Here is a 20,185-nt window from a genome sequence, read left to right as displayed (position 1 = left end):
AGAGGAAAATTATTGGATTTCTCTAAATCTGACATTTCACTATCCAAAAGTGTAAAGATGAATCTGCCTCAACAGATGCAGAAAGAACACAAGCTTCTATTTCTACTGCTTTTTGTGAGACTTGTTCAAACTCTTGTTTCTTGAATTCAGATTCAAGTGTTTATTTTAAAAACAGTTCTTCAAATATGGATGAAAAATTCAATAACATTCCACGAAGAGTTTCCCACTAAATACACATTAAATCTGCCTCCTTAACCTCTAAGTAAATCTCTTTATCCCAAGAGTAACTTCATTTTTCCCTCTCCACCTCTGCGTCACATTTTACCCCCAACTGTTCCCTGTGGGTTTTGTTTGGTCAGACTAAAAACTGCACCAACTGACTGGAAAAGTAGGTGGATAGAAACCAAATACATCAGACAGTTTTCACATCTGCTTCAAACCACAATGAAGAGGAGATCACAGCCCACACACATACGCATTTACATGTATACACACTTATCCACAATGAGTTGTCAGTCCTTCTCAGAAGTGTCATGTCTCTTGGGTGCACTTAAGTGAGCTCTGAATTGGTGGAGCATGTCTTTTTTATTGTGCTTCACTGTGGCAATGAGAAAACACAGCCATGCTTGTGCCATTTAAACTTAACTTTTGCAACACAACAACCTGCTACCAATAGTCAGCAGCCATTTTTTTCATGCATGCAGACTTCAAAACAATCATTTTCCACTTTGCATTTTCCTTTTCCACTTCGCTGCAGAACAAATAGTGTTTGTATTGGCACAATGGTGAGCCCATAAAGCCCTGTACTTCCCTGACAAAGTGTCCCTGCTGCAGATGCTGCCAGCTCAGGGCTGTTTCCGACAATGAGCAGATCATTACTACTGATCAGTGTGACCCAGTACAATGGAGCATTCTTATGTTGGATTGTGCAACTAAGGAAAGCGGCTCTGAGAGTTATTATAGCTTAGTCAGGGCCCATAGTGGTACGTGTGTGTCTGTATATGTATGTGTATGTGTGAGAGAAAGAGAGGGGTAGTGGGAGTGTATGCGTGTGAAAGAGGGAAAGAGAGAGTTGTGTAATCTGTCCATTTTGTGTCTCCTGTCTCACCCCCTCTCTCTCCCCCCCTGGCCCCCTGGCTGCCAGGCGTCACACCAGTTTATAATAAGGATCCAAAAAAAGTTGTCGAGTGAACGGATTGAAAGAAGGAGAGAAAAAAAAAACGGAACCCTTCCCACTCCAAAAATCACGGGGAGTGACTGTGACAGGAGGAAGGGGACAGAGAGAGCGAGAGAGAGAGAGAGAGAGAGAGGGAGAGAAATAGGGAGAGTGAGAGAGAGAGCTGAAGAAGTCTTCAGCAGGACCTCATCACGTTTCTTTCAGGACTGCGCGGACCGGAACGGACCACAAACCAAACACTGAGCTGGACTGATAATCAATCGCTGTGATTAGCAGCGGAGTGAGATTTCTTGTCGGAGACTTTTCTTTGGGGAGCATGAGGCTCGGTTTGCTATTCAGGTAAAAACTTTGATGACTTCTACAGCTGCAACCTGCCGCTTCTCGCAGTCTTGATTGTACACAACCGCACATGTGGATGTCTGCATCCTCATTTCCTTTCAGCGGGTATGGTTGTTGAGGTTTCTCAAAAAACTTGGTTCGCTTAGTGGCGAAGTGTTTGGCTTTTACGCACGAAGTCTTGTCGTTACGCACTGGGCTCTGTTCAGGATATATGATCGGAATTTAACCGAAGGCATCTGAGTTTAGGTAGAGTTCCCTCTCTTTCCCCCAGGGCAGATTTTTGTGAGTTTACCCCCTTCGTTCTCCTGCATATCTCCCTCTCATCTCCTCTCCTCTCCTCCTCTCTGTCCCCACAGCTCTGAGTTTATCCTACAATGTGCCACTGTAGCGGCCAGGGGAAACGTGGACCCGGGTAGGGGGTCGTTACTTCGGCCTGAGCGGCTCTGTTGTGTCGGACTGTGCGGGACCTTTGTCTGTGTTTCTCGGGGTAGTTATGTAGTCTGGTGTGGGGAAGCTTCCAGAGACCACGGCGGTGCACCACAGTGGGAAGAAGGGAGCAATTATTCTGACTACATGTGGCCTGCGGACTGCTGGTTGTGGTGATGGTTTGGTTCTCGTGGTGAGCGCTGCAATGTCCATCTTAGCGCAAGGTTTAGTATCATGTTGAGGCTATTTTTCTTGGCAGACACAGGAATGATATTCCACTTGTTCTCAAAGCACTTGTTGCAGTGGTTCATACGCATTTATATGATAACCCCAACGGAAGACAGCAGAAGAAATGTTAAATTTACGTCAAAACAAGTACTTTTATCTGGAGTCTGTCACCTTAAACGGGAGGGAAACAAGTTTAAGGCTTTCCATATGAGATGAATTAACCTTTTCACATGAACATCGTTTGCACTGTACACTCTGTGGTTGCGTTTTATGTTGCCTTAAAGAGTTTCATGTCAAATTTAAGGACTCAAACCCAAAATTAAAGGAGACACTTAACACCATCCTACAACATAAACCACATCAAACCTAAAAATAAAAAAGTCCCTCACTACACAAGATGACTTTGCTTGTTTGTGCCTCAGAGTGTGGTTGTGTGTGTGTATGTGTGTTACAGCCACATCCTTAGGGTGTGTTTTGTCCCAGAGAGAGGCATGCATACTTTCTGTTTAAACCCATTAGTTTGTTAAGGCCTCCCAGGCTTCCCCAGATTGATTGAGATGTTTGCCTGTGAACCCTGGAGGGCAAAAAGAAAGTTTTGTGTAAGCCCCCAGAGCCGCCACACCACCTGTGATGGGAAAACAAGATGGATAAGTGGTCACTAATGTACAGTTAGGTCACTGGAACATTTGATAACGTATTCACTCAACACATTTAAACAATTTGGGTGGAAAACATTCAAAATTTAAGGTATTACACATTGCATTGAGAATAATGAGAGGGTGTGTGAGTTCAGGCAGCATATAGAAATTCAAGCTTTAGGTCATGGAACCATTATGTCTTGAATGAAAGGCCTCATTCAGGGGTCTGATGTTTAAAACCTGGTATATCTGCCACTTCTTTCAACCTCTGTTCTTCTTCCCTGCAGACTATATGTGCTGTGGGGTTTTGTGGTGGTCACGACCTCCATGACCAAGGCTGCCAAGAAGAAGGTGAGTCATCTGCTCATTAAAACAGACATTCACAGACAACAGCACCTCTGTGGAGGGATGAAAAGCTGTGACATATTAACATTTGTCAAGTCTGAATGGCCCGTATTTAAACTCAAAGAGTTACAAAGAACAAATGTCCATCCTGTCTACACTGTCTAGGAAAATACAGATAGGGAATTGCTCACTAAAAACACTGAAAAATTGTAAAACAGCATCTTGGAATTACCAACTCAGTCTGCCAAATCCTCATATCAGTTTCTGCTGAACTTTGGAAAGCACTTTTATCATAGATTTCTACATCCTTTAGTGAGGTGCTGTTAACAAAAACATTCCGGTCTTCAGGTTTGTGTCAGCGCATTTTTCTGATAATCTAATAAATTCTAAGAGCTTTACACTGCTTGACGGCTGGAATAGATGTTTTTTATAACAACTGTGTTTTAAATGACATTGTCAAAGGATGTTGATGTTGGACATATACCTACAAAGAATTATCACCTGAATTATCAGCTTCACTCATATTAAAGCTTGAAAGTGTTCCAGCTCATGGTCAAGCTTTCAGACTTGCAGATTTGTTTCAGTCTCATCACTTTCAAAGCTTCAAAATCAGCTGTAACAAGATAATGTTTCCTAATGAAACACAAAACCCTTGAATGTCACTGTAAACTGCCTCATTGCCATCAAGCAGCAGACACACAGTGGCTTCCTAGTGAACATTGCAGAGTTTAACACTCGCCTAAGGAATGGTGGAGAACAAAAACAGAGCTGAAAGGGGAGTGAATTGCATGCATGACTTCAAATTAATGATTATGTTTTCATTCCACCTTGACTTTAAGATGAGTAGAAGTTTACCTAAAACAAATTTAAAGGTGATTCTGTGTCATGGTTGCCCTCACAACCTGCTTCTGCTGCCCCATAGAAGCCCACAAATCAGTCATTGCAGGTTAAATAAAGAGAGGTTCAGCACCCTTTGACAGATATATGTGCAGAATGGCAAAATCTGATTGGCTAACCTAAGTGCAACCCCAAATCCTAAATGTTGATCGGCTATTTGCCTTTTCAGAAGTGGGGTATGAGTTATAATGAACTGCTTTACTTACTGATTGGATTTATTTATTGTCACTCTGTTGTGTTACTTTAGAGTTAAAAAGAACATACATATGAATATAACATCTGTTTGATACTTTAATGTACATGATTAAAGTAGATCTGTTTGGTGGAGACAGAGAGCCTGAACAAGTGATATTTATTTATCCATGTGTGTGTGCTCACTTCATGCCACCACTGTGTAAGTCGGTCTCCCAGTTGGGCCACCCTCGTCAAAAAATAGTCTTGACACATCCCTGCCATTTGGAAAATCTTGAAACCCATTAGCTAATGTCTAATGATGATGATGATGATGATGGTAAAAGCCTCTGGCAGCAATGGCTGACTTTTAAGGGCTTCCAGTAGTTGACAATAAAAGGACTTCCTTTTCTGTGCATTGCCATAGATTGCAGCCTGATGAACAACTGGAAAAGGAAGAATGGATAGTTTTTGTTAAGAGACGTTGTTGTTGTTAAGAGACGTTGAAGAGTGGATTGGTAGCTGCACTTGATTGCAGATATCTGGTGAAATCATTGTTCGATGACTGCTGAGGTGGTCCAGGATTGAATTGCGGTTAAGGCGTTCTGGCTCTTCTGCTCTCCACACAAACTGTGTGCCAAACCCTGAGGAAACACAATTTGACTTAACCACTCAGACTTCAAACAGAAATCAGAAGACTTCAGTTACCAAAACCCAGGCCAATGCTTACAGATTCCTGCACCCTCCAGTGAATGATTAATTCTTTACTGGCTCTTCTTGTTTGACCATTGTGTCTGACTGACTGTTACTAGATGTATTTTGCTGTAGATGTGCTTATTGTATGTCTATTATCATTAAAGTAAATACATCCTGGAATCTAGTATGACAATCTTTCACTCACTGTAATTTAAAAATCCTTTTAAATTTTTCTAGTCATAAAGATTCAGATCCCCCTATACATCCAACTGCACAGAGCACAGAGAGACGGCATGATGAAATAAAACAGACAACGTTAATTTACGTACAGGCATGTTGGTATTGTTTTAAGACAGAATTTAAAAAATGTGAACCTGACCTTCAAAGGGCCCCACAGCTGGAGAGGGCTCACCGTCAGGCCAGAGGCATCTTTTGTTTAAAGGATGTAATAACAGCAGAGGCCGAATTCACAGCTTCAGTCTGGTCTGGTTTGGGTCTGGTGGTACAGTGTGTCAGAGTTTAACCAGTAGCTCCACAGGTCAGCGATGACTGCTGCAGGGTCACTGCACCCTGCTCATTAATGGTCCCAGTTATGTGGCAGCTGTGGGTTTGATGTCACCCATTGCGACAGACCACACCTCACACACACACGGAACACACAAACACACAATCAAAGTCATTTAGGCCTGCCTGACTCAACACCCCCCACCCTCTTTTCATCCCTTTCTCTTTCTTTTTCTCACAGGAACCTTTTATTTCCCCTTACACTGAGACATGAACTCTTAATCTGGATAATACAGCCTAATAGCACACATGTATGCAGCTTCCACCTGTCCTCTCTCTCCACACATCCACTAACAGCTTGTACAGTATGTTTACTTGCATATTTCTGCCCATGTACAAACACATTAACACACTCGGCAAGTGAGGGAGGGGGGAGAAGTGGAGCTCAGATTTATGTTTTGGTCCTCTCTGAATGGAAACTTTTGTTCAGCTCTCATGTTTGTGGCCGTGCCAACCAGCCCGATGCTTCACTTATGACATGAGAGGAGAAACATTTATCTACAGCCGCAGAGGAAGACATCAAAGCTCAACCTGGCACTAGCATTCAAGCTCTGCAACATACAAACACACAAGCATGGCCAGATCAGCCCCAATCTTGTCGTCTCTGCAGCGCTTTGGTACAACACAAACTCCAGTGGTTTTATCCATCTGCTCATAAGCTGCTGGCAGGTGACTGAGTCCCTTCTAAACCCCCGTGAACTATGAGGAGTTCAGGATTTATATTTTGGCCTCAGAGGAAGGAAACTCACGAGACTGCAGCTCATCAGTAGACTGTGAAGAAATGAGTCCACACAGAGGTTTTTGATTTCGCAAAGGCACAGATTTTGCTAAGTGAAGTACTTTTGTAAAATGTTGCCAAGGCTGGCAGTTTTCTCCTCTTTTTCGGCAGAGTTAGTCAGTTGTTGTACACCAGAGACATTCAATTCGGAAGCAATTTTTGAGGAAGCTCCACTTGATTTAACCCAGTTTCATGTAAGGGACAATGTATAGTGAGCGGGTGTTGCTGCAAGCTAGAGTCTCAACAGGGTGAGCAAGACCTGAACGCAAAGAGAAGGTCCCTCAAAACCATCCCAGAGACATAAAGTAACGATTTAACAAGCAGAGGTTAAATGTGACTAAACTACTCTTCCCAGATTGATTTGATGTCTTAGGCTATGTTCACACAGCAAGCAAAAGTGACCCAAATCCGATTTTTATTGGGGTCAAGTGAGCAGGTTAGATTTTTTAGAGGCAGTGTGAACACTCTTACTGGCCCAAATCAGATTTAGACCACTTCCATATGTGGTCCTGAATCAGATACAGATCTGATTTTTTTCAATGCGACCTCAGGGTGAATGGCCAAGGCGGATTTGGTGCATTTGATACTTTCACGTCACTTTATAGTGACACACGTCACAATTCTGCGCGGCGGTAGCCTTGCAAAAATGGACGATAGCAACGATGGAGCAAGTCAATGGAGGGACAGCGAGGTTCTGGACCTAATAAATATATGGGGTGACACTTCAATACAAGTAAAGCTTGAGGGTTCATGCCGTAACCGGTCTGTGTTTCAAAGTATATTGAAAGAACTTGCGAATAAACAAAAATGCTGACTTCCTCCATGTTTACGTTTGTGAAACAGCTACATGTGACGTCATTGTTACTGTTCTTTTGCGCATGTGGGGCAGTTCGGATCCACAAACAGTTCACACTGGAATCGGATACAGGACACATCATAGATGGTAATGTGAACAGGCAAACAAAAAATCAGATCTGAGCAAAAAATCAGAATTGAGCATTAAGCCTTGCAGTGTGAACGTAGCCTTAGACAGGTTGTCCCTGGTGTTGCTTTTGCTGTTGAGGAATAATCACTGTTAATATGGGGTTTTGTCCAATCATAATAAAGTTAGGTAAAATAACCTGTAACACTTTAAACAGTACAAAACAAACAGAGAACTTACTTCTGAATGACATTTCACAGAAGAAGGAAAAAAACCTTTTCATCTATTTTTCATAGAGGTGAAACAGCTTGGATTAAAGTAGAGATTCCCAGCTTTGTATGTCCAACAAACCTTTTTTCAAGACATTTTGTTTGATCCAATCTGCACTTCACTGCAGTGCTGATTTAAAAAAAAGAAATAAGCCAGAGTTGTACAGGTTGTGGCTTCACACAGGTTTCTTGTACTGCTGAGTGCTGAAAGGTAGTGATGATGGAGCTGTTACCTCACGAACAGAAGACCTTTTGTTAAAAAACTCTATTTTATTGTCGGGGGCCTGACAGGGAGTGATGAGGAAAAATGTAGCATGGACGGACTCAGGGTAATTACTACAAAAATAACCTTTAATAACGTGCAAGATTATCAAAGCTGAGATGATTGGTCAATGAGGAATGGAAAAAATGGAAACAAACATGTCCTCTAAAATCTTTGCTGCATGTATCATATGAGTCAACACTGATGTAGCTGTATATAGAAATCTTATTGGCTGCAAAGCTGTACAACTACAACCAGTTTTTAGTTTTTGTTTAAATTGCATGAGCTGAACAACTTATGAATTAACTTATGACTGTGTGCATGTGTTTATGTGTATGATCCAGGTGGCAGGCCGGCGGGCCAGACAGGTGTTTGAGCCTGAGTCTGTTGAGGGGGTGTGGTCTGTCTGGGAGGAGTGGTCAGAATGCACTCAGACATGCGGCGTTGGCGTCTCACAGAGGAGCAGGAAGTGTCTACCTCCTCCACCTCCTCAAGCTCCTTCCCTCCCCCACTCTCCGCCTAACTGGGCGGGTTATCTACCTGGAGGTGTAGGAAGCATCTCACCTGTGCGCCCTTTCTACCCACCTCGTTACCCAGGGCAACACCCACAATATCCCCACTCCCCACAGATCCCCACAAATCATAACCCAGGATTGTCATTATATCGGGACACTGACGGAGGTGGAGGAGGAAGAGGAGGAGGAGGAGTTCCTGTGCCAGGGCAGGCCAATCAATCACCTCCTTTTTACCAGCCAGAGTTCTCCCCAACCGGCCAAGACCACGTGTCTGTGTATCGATCCCCGTACCACACTCCATCACACAGCTATAACCAGCCAGGACGCATCATCAGGAGGCCGACCAATCCAGGAGCAGCTAGGGCCGGAGGGAGCAGGAGATCTATCTCCACCAATCGAGAGGGTTTGCCTGCGAGGAGGTGAGTGTGACTTGTAAACAAGGAAGCAATCAAAACATTTGAGCTCTGTTTATCACATATTAAATATATATATATATATATGCATACATGTCTATAAATAAAGGCTAATAAATATACATTTCAATCAGATCACACAGTCTTTCTAAGCAGAGGGAGTCGAAATTAATATGTTCAAATTCCAACTATTTAAGCCACATGGATGACATTTTTTTTTGGAAAGTGGAAATTTCTCTGACTCGTGGGAAATTCCATCCTCAAAGAAAGATGCTGTGGTTCGATTGAAAGCACCAGAATGTTTGTTTATTCGTCAGTTTCTGTTATTAACTTAAATAAGTAGTTAAATAGTTGGCCTAATATTTTTAACTGTGCAGTGTCATTATCAATCAGTATTTGGATCAAACATCAGTAGCAATATCAGTCAATGTGTCACTATTCAATTCAATTTGCTTTATTGGCATGAACAAAGAGATGTTGTTGCCAAAGCACATAAGATTTATACACATACATTACATATGTATTCATTACATTTTATACTCATTACATTTTTTATACGCATTAAAACAATGGTGTCACCCATACAGCATATCTCAACGTCCTCACTTGATGCAGTATGCTCATAAAACCTTCACCTAAAATCAAATATTATGGGATGGTGCGTCCCTCAGGCTGTGACAGGCAGACATATTTAGCAGCCAGAGGAGCTGCTGACCCTTCCCCCAGGAGAACTGACAGTTTCTCTTCTGGGGTTAATGTTGGGAAGTTTGTTACTATTTTAGTAATTTCCCTGTAGTGGGAATCTCTTAGTGAAGAGAACTTTCTATCTACTTACTAACAGATGTTTGTAGCTCAAAAATACCCGTGCTGGTGTAAGTCTCAAAAAGCTATTATCATTAGAGTCACACAAAACAAAACTTGTGAACTTCCTCTTAAAGATGAGTGTTTTTTAGTTCCTTAGAAAAAAATAGTCAACTTTCAGTGAATGCAAACTCTACATATGCTTTGGTCAGCATCCCAAAATGGTATTTTTCAGGAAATGACTTCAGCCTTCAGGAAGTGAGTTTTGCATCACTGTCAGTAGCAACAGCAGCTTGTTTATAATAAACAGAGAAAAGCCATTGTAAGCTCTAACTGTTAAAGTCACCACATGGGAACACACAAAGTAAAGATTTGTGGCTTAATTAGGTCACAAAAATGAAAAAGTGCTGAGTCCTCACTTTAGAATTCATTTGGGTGATGTTGTAAGTGGAAGTGCTGACTTAGTTTAGCCCTTAGAGATGGTTTGTTCTATTTGGAGTTATGCCCATCTGTGCCTCTGGTATCTGCCGTGTCATTACATCTTTACTTCTGGTTTCTGTCACACAAACAGGCACTGCATTACTCTGCCTGCTCACCACAGCCTGCTGGCTCCACGTCAGTTGTGATTATGTTGAACCGCTAATATAAGCAGCATCTGAAAATTGTCCTTTCCTTTTTCCTCATCCATGTTCATCTGCAAATACTTCTCTCTAAATATTCCTGGTTTCTTCATGCAGGTCTTCCAACATCCGTCCTGGGCAGTTCGGGTACGGCAGAGTCCCATTCTCTCTGCCTCTGCATCGTCCCAACCGCCAGGCTCGTCACACTGCTAACGGCACTGAAGATGCAACGCCAGAACCTGAACTCACCGCCAGTGAAGACACCACAGAGAACATCAGGAGAGAGGAGGATCAGTCAAGGAGTAATGGAGAAGGGGCAGGAAGGAGCGAGGAGGAGGAGATCACTGAGGGACCTATTGATGAGGAGTCTCCCACAAAGACCACAGCCACAACTGGCAACCCACACCGCCAAGTTGCCAGACCCTCACAGACCAACACAGAGCACAGCAGAGGGAGAGAGCGCGTCCCGCCTTCTCACTCCTTCTCCCGCTCCTCATCGCCGCCTCTCTCATCCAGCCGCCACCGCTTTGACTGGCACTCTGTCACCGCCCCGCCTCCTCCCATCTCTCCTCTCTCCCGCCCGGCTGCTCCTGCTGCTTCTTCACCCTTTTCCACTTCTCTCCACCGGCCTGCTGCTGCTGCTGCTTCTCACAGAGACAGGGAGCAGCACCCAGGCTTCAGCCCTCAGGTCCCACAGGCTGGAAACATCTACCCACTACAGCACCCACATAACCCACACCTGGGGGTCGAATCAGGGAGGGATGGAGGAAGAGGAGCTGCACAGGTGTACAGATGCTCTGGGCCAGTGAAGGAGTACCGCAGGTGCTTCTCACAGGTAAGAAAAACCCAGAAACCTGAGAAACATATAACTCAATTTACTAATGTGACGCCGTTTTAATACTCATCTCCTGAGTGTGTTTGTCTCATGATCTCCTCGGGTTCATTCAGCCTGCTGTTGAGCTCCATTAAGACACTCGGCATGTGTTAAAGGGAGGAGTTAAGCGGTTTTAAAGGGAGGAGTTAAAGGTCATCAGGGTGTATTTGATAGGTAGATCATTCCCCAGCTCTAACATTGACTGCTTGTCTATGAGCGCTCTGATGGAAACTTGCTCCAAAGGGCTCCAAAGTATGTGTGTCTCCTGATCCACAACCAGAACACACACCTACCCCATGAAGCCACACACGCACCTTTATGTATGTGTGTTGCAAAGTATGCATGAGTATGAATGTGTGTGTTATTGTACCTGTGTGTATTGATGTAATGTCTGGCTCTGGGCCTGCAGTTATGATTGAGGTTATAACTTGCTTCATGCCTCTCAGCGTGGATCAGTATAAGCATGATCTTTAGCAAAGTTAGTGCTGCCAAGAGGAGCAGCCAGACTCACAGATCGGCTGGTCTGATCAGATGGGCAGACTCGGCCTCAACACTCAGGTGAGACACTTTTCGCCCTCACAGTCACTCAGGTTTCCCTCAGACAAGAAGTTCACCCTTGATTCCACTCAATTAAATGCTCAAATGCGAGTATGTAATGTGAATACAAAGCTCAGACTACCAAGTTAATAGATTATATCTCTATTGTTTGTTAAATGATATGTTGTTTTCATATAGTCTCTGTTAGCGAGGTGTAACTTTTGAAAGCATAAAAACTGCCATTGAGGTGTCACCTTTCCTGGCACACATGTTTGACATATTTCTTCTCTCAGCTGCTTAAGCGTAACTCTTTCACTCTTGGCTAAGTTGCACATTTTCCACCACTTGATATTGCACCAACTTCCACAACCTTCCTCCGAGTCAGGCATCAATAAACCACTTGTTTTCTCCAGAGAGAGCGACAAAATGTGGAAAGTCACACATTTCAGCTTCAAAATACATATATATGTTTAATAGATATTTTTTACAGAGGCATAAAAATGTAACAGCTTCATGCAGCATCTTCATCTGGTCACTGTATAAAATATGGACGTAGTATCAGTGACGTCACCCATCTGTTCCTGAACACTGTTTTGAAGCCAATCGACGGCGACAGCCATATTGGAAATGCAGAACTCAACCAGGCAGAGTGTGACATAAAGGGGCGGAGTTTGAGCCTCTTAGCCAACAGCTATGTGTTCCCGTCTGGGAGTCAAGTCAGTCATGTCCTTATTTGGGAAAAAAACTTGTAATCTGAACCGTCGCGTTAGAAAAAAATTCACCCCCGAACAGTGTGTGCCGATAGAGAAATTAGCTATGTAGAGCCAAGCCGTTTTTTGAACCAGGCTGTAGACATGTTTATTAATGCTGCAAAGATCGTCTTTTTTGAATTGGTGCGTATGTGGTTTCTGGTGTTTATGCAGCCAGCCTCAAGCGGATTCTTGATGAACTGCAGTTTATAACACTCCCACATGGGCTTCTTAGTTTGAGACCGGAGGTTGCCGCTTGGTTGTACCTTGTAATGTGAAAGTAGCAGATTTTGCAGTGCCAAGAAGGGTGGCATTTGAAGCATGACACTCATTTGTTACCTCCAGAAAAGCATGATTTTTGGGTGTTTCCCTTTGTTATGATGACAACATGGATCAACATTATTGTTTAAGTCGGCATTACCTGTTAAGCTAATTGACCAAGTAACTAAGGCCCTTCTTCCACAACTCATCATTTTGAGGCTTACAAGTAAAGGTACTTTATATGTAGGATCAGAATGTATGTGCTTCAGGGCGCTGGTGGCCGAGTGGTCTAAGCGCCCCACATACAGAGGCTACAGTCCTCATCGCAGGGCTGGCCGGTCGACCATTTCCTGTATGTCTTCCCCCACTCTCTACTCCCCATACTTCCTGTCTCTCTTCAGCTGTCCTATGGAATACAGAAAAAAAGACCCAGAAATATAACTTGTATGTGCTTACAATTACAACGTAATTCAAAAACACAATCTGATGTTGCACCTCCCTTGGGATTATCACACTCATATGACAAAGAAAAACACTGAGAGTCATGAGCATGTTTGATTAGAGATCTTTCATATATGAGATGCCGGACGTGACAGATGAATGGGGTTACTCATTAAAAAATAAACATGATGAAAGCGATCTATGTCCTTCTTTTAGATCTGATCTTTGGGACCAAAATACACTGAGCGACATGTGAGCAGGTTATGAATGCCTGTAGAGCACTTCAAGCTTTTTTATAAGTGAGCGCAGAGGAGGAGACGATAAGGTTGAAGTGACACACTCTAACACACACTTCTGCATTTTTTACTCTCTTAAGTTATTTCCACAACTGGCTCTCTAGCCGAGTGGAAGAAGACACTTGAATCAGGGGCCGAGTTGGCACTCCTGGTCTCTTGACTTTCCTCTGCTAAGATAATTTGGCTGCCGCTCTCGCCCTCTTTCACCCCACTCTCTCTCCCTCTCTTTTTCTCTTTCTGTGATCGTCCCAACATTGAAACAGATTTAGAAGCTGCATGGCAGAGTACTTGCTTTGTGCGTGTGTGTGTGTGCGCGCACTAATAGCAGTCCTGTGATGGTTGAACTTGAGTCATTGGGTTACAAATTTACACATTAGTCTCTCTTGCTGCCTTGTTTGCTCTTGCAGAAGATTGTCGACCCACATTTGCTTAAAAATAGGTTTAAGTGCTGATGAATGCAGGACTTTGCCCAGGCTTGAATGTGATGTATGTTTTGTGTGTGTGTGTGTGTGTGTGTGTGTGTGTGTGTGTGTGTGTGTGTGTGATTGAGGGAGTGAGCCAGACTGAGTGTGACACATCCTATTATCTGTTAGGTGTGTTTGTCATAACACACCGCACTCGAGGCACACCACTACAAGTTTGATTGGCTGTGTGTACATGTGTGTGTGTGTGTGTGTACTTTTGTTTTTGTTTGAGTTGCATTGAAGCAAGTGGGGAACCTGGAGAGGGACAGAGTAAATGTGGAGGGCAAAAGGGGAAGTGTGAGTGTGTGTGCATGTGTGTGTGACGGTGGGGCTTGAAGGAAGTGACGCAGCACAAGTAGTAGTGAAAGAGACTACTGTTTTTAGAAAAATCTGCACACAGTAGTGGGAGGGTGAGCTGAAGGTTGAGGGGAGAGAAGGGGGGAATAAGAGGAAGAAATGGAGATGAAAGCTGCTGAGGATGAGTGTTTGGGTGAGGAGGGAGAGAGAAAGAGGAGAAGGAGGAAGGGATAGAGAAGAGAGGAAGAGTCAGCAGCAGAAACAACAGATAGAGTGAGATGGAGAGAAACAGATTCTGCAGGATGTTTGTGTCAGAGGAAGAGATAGATTTATGGAAAAGCCTGCACGTGTGAGTGTGTGTGTGTGTGTGTGTGTGTGTGTGTGTGTGTGTGTGTGTGTGTGTGTGTGTGTGTGTGTGTGTGTCTGTGTGTCTGTGTGTCTGTGTGCAGAGAGCAACAAGAGCAGAAGTCATTCTGTCAGAGGGAGAAGAAGCCGTCAGAAACAAACAAAAACAAAAACAGGAGAGAAGTCAGAATCAAGTAGACGTTTCACAGAAAGACACTCTCCTCTTCCTGTCTTCTTTTCCTCTCTGAAGTCTCTCAATGACCTTTAAGTGTTCACTCTCGCCTCAGCTCCTTCGTATGTCCTCTTCTGCTGTAAATATTTACCAAGAACCACTAACAGTGAATGCTTCTATAGCAACAAGTGGGGCAAGATCAGAAGCATGAGGTTTTAAGAAGCATGAAGGCAGCAGTTCACCACCCAATTTTCAGTCTCAGTTTAATAAATTACATTCCTAGCTCTCTTTATGTGACCGGCCTGCAGCACAGGCGGATATCCAGCAGCTTGGAGCTTAAAACAGAGAACACATTGAGCAATATGACACATTTGTAATGCATCAAGTGCTGCAAGTTTGTAACAGAAATTAAAAGAGATCGTCATGGCACTCTCTTTTTAAACTTTTCAGATGCTTTTATTGTCACACTGCACCATCATGTACAACCTTAAAACAAACGTCAACATCTGTCAACATAATGCATTAACTTTGTGCTAAAACACAGAGTTCTCAGAAGTAGGATTGGGATTCCTCTGACTGTCACTCCTTGATGGAACTGTTTCTAAAACACGTCAACATGTTTCAAGAGCTTACCCAACCATTCTTTGACAATTAAGACCTAAAGAATCATGAGAAAGAGTCTCCTCATGATTCTTTTGGTCTGAAAAACCTCTTGATCCAAAGAGCAGCACAAGAAAACTCATGTGAGTCCTGGAATCAGTCCTACCTGTAGCTTTTTACAAGCTATTTTTTAGCTGTTATCACATTCTGATCATTGATTCCTCTTGCCTCAGGTGGTGACGACTTTAGGTAAAGTCAGGGTGCCTTGCTGTGGTTGTTGTGGTCATGGCCATGGGAACTCTGTGGGAAAACATGGGGAAAGTTGGGAGAAGATATTGAAATTTCTGACATATCAGAGTAAATGACTGCAGTCACAGATGAGCAATGTTTTTCAATACCTACTTTTCAATACCAGATGTGCAAGATTTTTTGTCCATATTATAATTAATTTCATGATAACTGATGACTAACTACTGAAGGAAAAGGCTTGTTTCGTGAAACAAACACTCCAAAACCTCATAATGTTAAGTTTGAGTGACAGAGAAGGACAAATCCTCACATTTAAGACACAAACAAATAGAGGATTCCCAAGCCATGTTTGGGCTGACAATGACTGCACTGTCTTGGGGGGCGGCTGTGGCTCAGTGGGTAGAGTCGGTTGTCGATCAATCGGAAGGTTGGCGGTTCGATGCCAGCTCTGGCAGTCGCATGCCGAAGTGACAAGACACTGAACCCCAAATTGCTCCCTCTGTTGCTCAGAAGTGTGTGAATGTGACAGAATGAGATTAGCTAACACTGACGGTACCTCACTGTAGCAGCCTCTACCATCAGTGAGTGAATGGGTATGAATGGGTGAAGGTGACGAGTAGTGTAAAAGCGCTTTGAGTGGTCAGAAAGACTAGAAAAGCGCTACATAAGTACAAGTCCATTTACCATTTTTCTTTTAGTTGTTGATTGACGATGCAATAGTATTGTTCTGCTGATTGAATTATTGATAAATGAGCTAGATAATAATACAGTACATCCTATACATTGGTGAAAGTTGTTGCTAAAGTCTGTCTACATTCCTTATTATAAACATGACAGCAAAGCTTAAACACAGTGTGTTATACAGAGGAACTATCCAATCTTTAATATGAGTTATCGTATGCTAACAGTTTTCTGTTTAAGTTATTAATTCTAGTCTAAAACCTTGATTTAATTGTGCTGCATAAGCACCCAACAACAGACATGATACTACAGAGTAACCCTACTGAGGAGCATTTACAATACAAACACAAACTGAACACAAAAGTGAAACCTGACCTAGATGATGTGTCTGTAACCTGAGATTTTGTTGTACCTACCATGCACACTTCTGGAATAAGAGTCATATGATCTAATGCCAGCGAGTTGTTACTCAGGCTTTGTTACAGAGGGAATATATCATTCCAACCATCATCACCAAGCCACACTCCTCAGCTTTAATGACTGTTTGCAGCCTTGCTCTGTTGTTCTTATGAAGTGGCAAACAGGCCCAGATGTGTTGGTTTATGAGACTCATACCCACACACTCACTCACTCACTTACGCTCACACACAATCAGCAAGTCAGATTGAGTCAGACTGATCTGTATTTTATTTGCTTTGGTGCTTTAACAAGCAGCAGTACCTGTTTCTGTACAAAAACCAGGTACCTCTACTTGTTAAAGTTTGTTTATATCAGCTCCTGTGCATGCTAAGTTTCAAATCCTGGCTTTGATGTTGTTCATCTGATTCTACCTTTTCTCATTCACTTTCCACACCTTTGCTCATTTCTTTCCCATTTTTTGACGTGCCGTCTTTGTTGATAGAAAAACCTGATTTTGAAAATATCATACGGTCCATAAATTTTAAGCTACATATAGCATCTGGTTAGCTTAGCTTTTAAAACAGGGATAACAACTTACAAACAAATTCACCTCACAGGACTTCTTAAGTGTTACAAAAACTGTGTCAAGGCTGAAGGAAATAGGCTGGCACAGAAACATCTGTAAAACCTCTAGGTTTTGTTTTCACCCTTCAGTTTCCAGATTTCATGCCAATGTTTTGTCGCCAGCCTCACTCGTAAGGGGCAGATATCAGGCTGGTATTACTCTTCTTTTTTTCCCAGTGAGACATTTTACAAGTGTCCCAAAATGTCAAACTAATCCATTAACCAAAATAGCCTCATTGTGATGAAAAAAAATCTCCTCCTCCTGCGTGTCTTTGCCAAAATAGGCAGCAGTAACACAAACATGGAAAGAAAATTGGACTGTTAACACTAGACATGCCAAAACAAGAGAAATGAACATGAATTAAATTTCAAACACAATCATTCCAGAGATTGTGACCTAGAAAAGAGAACTTATGACCCCTTGCAACACACAAAGAGCTTTCTAAGTCCTTAAAGATAATTAAGACTAAGCAAAAATGCTCCAAAAACATCTGCACTCGGAGCCCAGAGTACACATTTTCCAGTTTTCGCAATTCCAGATCCACTTGCAGAAGATTTCCGGGCAGAGGAAGCAGCATTTCTGTAAACACTCAAAGCTCTTCCACACAGTTCAGTGCAGACTTTTAGGGCAGTTTTAAAAAAAAGTAGATCCTGGGAAATTGGAGCATTTCTGTTCACACCCTCCTCCCCCCGTGCTTCTCCACCCCTTTAGTATGTGTTAAATCAAGATTACCAGGACATAAAATAACTCTGGTGTGCAGCACTATGTTGTAAGTTTGTAAAAAGCTGCTTCAGGGACAGAGGGACATAGGGAACTGTCACTTTCAGTTGCTTTGAGCAGAGTTGTGGTTTCATTTATTGATCATGTGGTTGCAGGGTTTATCTTTTTTATTTTCTTGTCTTTTCTTTCCATACACTGGTTGAACTGTTTTCAGGCTCAAACTCAAATATGTTCCATTTTGTTTCGCACAGCACGGGGCCTCCTTTTTTAAAAAAGTGTCTTGTCATTGATAGATGAGCAGTGTTTCCTCTGGGGGACTCCCGACGCCCCCCTCTCATTCAACCTCCCCTCAGGGGTCAAGGCCAAGACCTGGGTGTTGCTCTGCAAAGCACCGACACACGGCCTCGGTCTCAAGATTAGCCGGAGAATGTTAATCGCAGAGGACAAACATATACGTGACCGTACACACACACACATTAGCATATGTCACAGATTTGTGTGTAGTGCACAGTGATTAGTGCTGGCGTGGGGAGTGTGTTGATTTATGGCTGCAGGGGTTGGTGGTCACTTGCTTTGTCTGTGTAGTGTAGCGGTAATGCTTGAGGAATGACCGGCCAGCCTTAACCTGTATGTGTGAGTGAGGCGATGCGGCCAGCTGTGCAGGCACAGACCTGCATGGAAAAAAAAGAAGTCTGAGAGCACTGAGGATGACGATGACGACGTGTCACCTGGGTTTCCCCTGCGGAAACATACATGTGGTGAAAGGTTCCCGCTTAACTCATAATCTGTCCCTCCTCGGAACTCATTAGTCTTGTCTGGATCGCTTTGGGTGTTTGTGTTTCACGTCACAGTGTTATGTGTGATCAGGACCTTGGCTTATGTGTGTGGCATGGGCGTGCGTGTGTGTGTGCAGGACAAAGCATTAAGCCTCCAGGCAGTAACCTCCCCCCTTCTCTCCTCTTATATATTACACAGAAACCTTTTCTCCCTCCCCCCATCCCTGCTAGTAAAACACATCTATTACTTTCTCAGCTCCTGTATAAAAACACTGACTGTCTCTCTTTCAGCAGCTGGATTCACTTTTCTTTCACCTGCTCTCTGCTGTGATCTATCTTTCACTCTTTCACCCCTTCTGCCAGTTTTTACATCTTTCACTTCAGGCTTCCTTTATGTTTACCTATGGATCAATGGACCTTAAGTGGATTTCACTCCTTTCTCTTTGGTTATATCTGAGTAACAAGTTGTGATTACAGTGAAAGAGAAATCCTGGTTTCATAAAACGTTGGCTTAGTATCCGAGTTTGAGTCATTAATCTTACTGACAATGATATCAGTAGCTATAATAAACATGACATAAGCTCAATCTAGAGACCTCTCAGTGTAAAACACACTCTATTACCACAAAGGTGGCTTCCTGCCCAAAAGCACTCACTTCCTCAGGAATCCCTCCAGTTCAAGGATCACCTCTGAAACATGTTTTTACCGTGAGGAAAGTGGTACAGGAGAAGTATAAGTTCATAGATATCACCAGATAAAAACTTTCTGAGGCATAACAGAAAACACTTTCAGCACTTTGAGATTTGTCCAGAATGTAAAGTGCGTGATAAATAAAATGCATTAGTTTTATTATTATTATTATTATTATTATTATTATTATTATTATTATTATTATTATTATTATTATTATTATTATCATTATTATCATTATTATTATTATTAAAACAAGAGCAGTCAGTCCAATGCACAGACGTCAAACGCTCTGGTTAGCCTGACTTACTGGGAAGACAAAGCAGAGCAATTTTTAATTATTTATCAAACTGTTTATTATACATTTCCATGGCAGTTCAAACTCTTTATTCAACTCTCATTTTCCCGTATATTTCAGGATTGTTATTATGGGATAACAATAGTGATTCTGTTTATGCTCATTCCTATCAGGTGATCTGGCTAATCTTCTGACTTGTTTACATCCTGTCTGACCACACGTGTTACTTGACCCTGGTAGTGTTGCAATCATTGTGCTCCTAGATATCAGTCATCACTTCATCAAGGTTTATGTTACAGTAACTGATTGATTGCCACGTGGAGTGTTAATCATTACATGAACTGCAAACACAAGGAGGCCGTGATTTTCCTTGAATCGATCAATCAAAACCAAAAGGACAATGTATAAATAGGAGTGTAAAAACAAAACTAAGGACTGCCTGGTGAGAAGCCAAATTTCGAGAAGCAAGTTAGGGCCTGTGTCCACTAACAGCATTTTTCCACTAGCAGCCGCCACAACCTCAACTGTAGAGCACTTCTTGTCAAGCCCTTAATGTTGTTATGCAAACAAAGTGATCTCACAGCACTTCTGCTTTCCTTGGTTATTGCTTTTAAGTCTGTTTTAAGATGCCATGCATGTAGACACAAGTA

The 20,185-nt window shown here is 42.6% G+C and overlaps 1 protein-coding gene across 1 annotated transcript in view; it reads left to right on the top strand.

Moving 5' to 3' along the window:
* The first annotated feature begins 1,139 nt into the window (after window positions 1–1,139).
* The window catches only part of adamtsl4 (ADAMTS-like 4), a 43,671-nt gene continuing 24,625 nt past the window's right edge, over window positions 1,140–20,185 (top strand). The window contains exons 1-4 of the mRNA XM_034697473.1: window positions 1,140–1,516; window positions 3,096–3,159; window positions 8,057–8,646; window positions 10,179–10,896. Coding sequence (XP_034553364.1) covers window positions 1,494–1,516; window positions 3,096–3,159; window positions 8,057–8,646; window positions 10,179–10,896 — 1,395 coding nt within the window. The 5' untranslated portion in view covers window positions 1,140–1,493. The remainder of the gene's footprint in view (window positions 1,517–3,095; window positions 3,160–8,056; window positions 8,647–10,178; window positions 10,897–20,185) is intronic.

Source organism: Notolabrus celidotus, chromosome 12, assembly GCF_009762535.1.
Source record: "Notolabrus celidotus isolate fNotCel1 chromosome 12, fNotCel1.pri, whole genome shotgun sequence".
Taxonomy (NCBI): Eukaryota; Metazoa; Chordata; class Actinopteri; order Labriformes; family Labridae; genus Notolabrus; species Notolabrus celidotus.
Note: the sequence above shows the minus strand (reverse complement) of the source record. Positions and strands in the feature narration are given on the sequence as shown.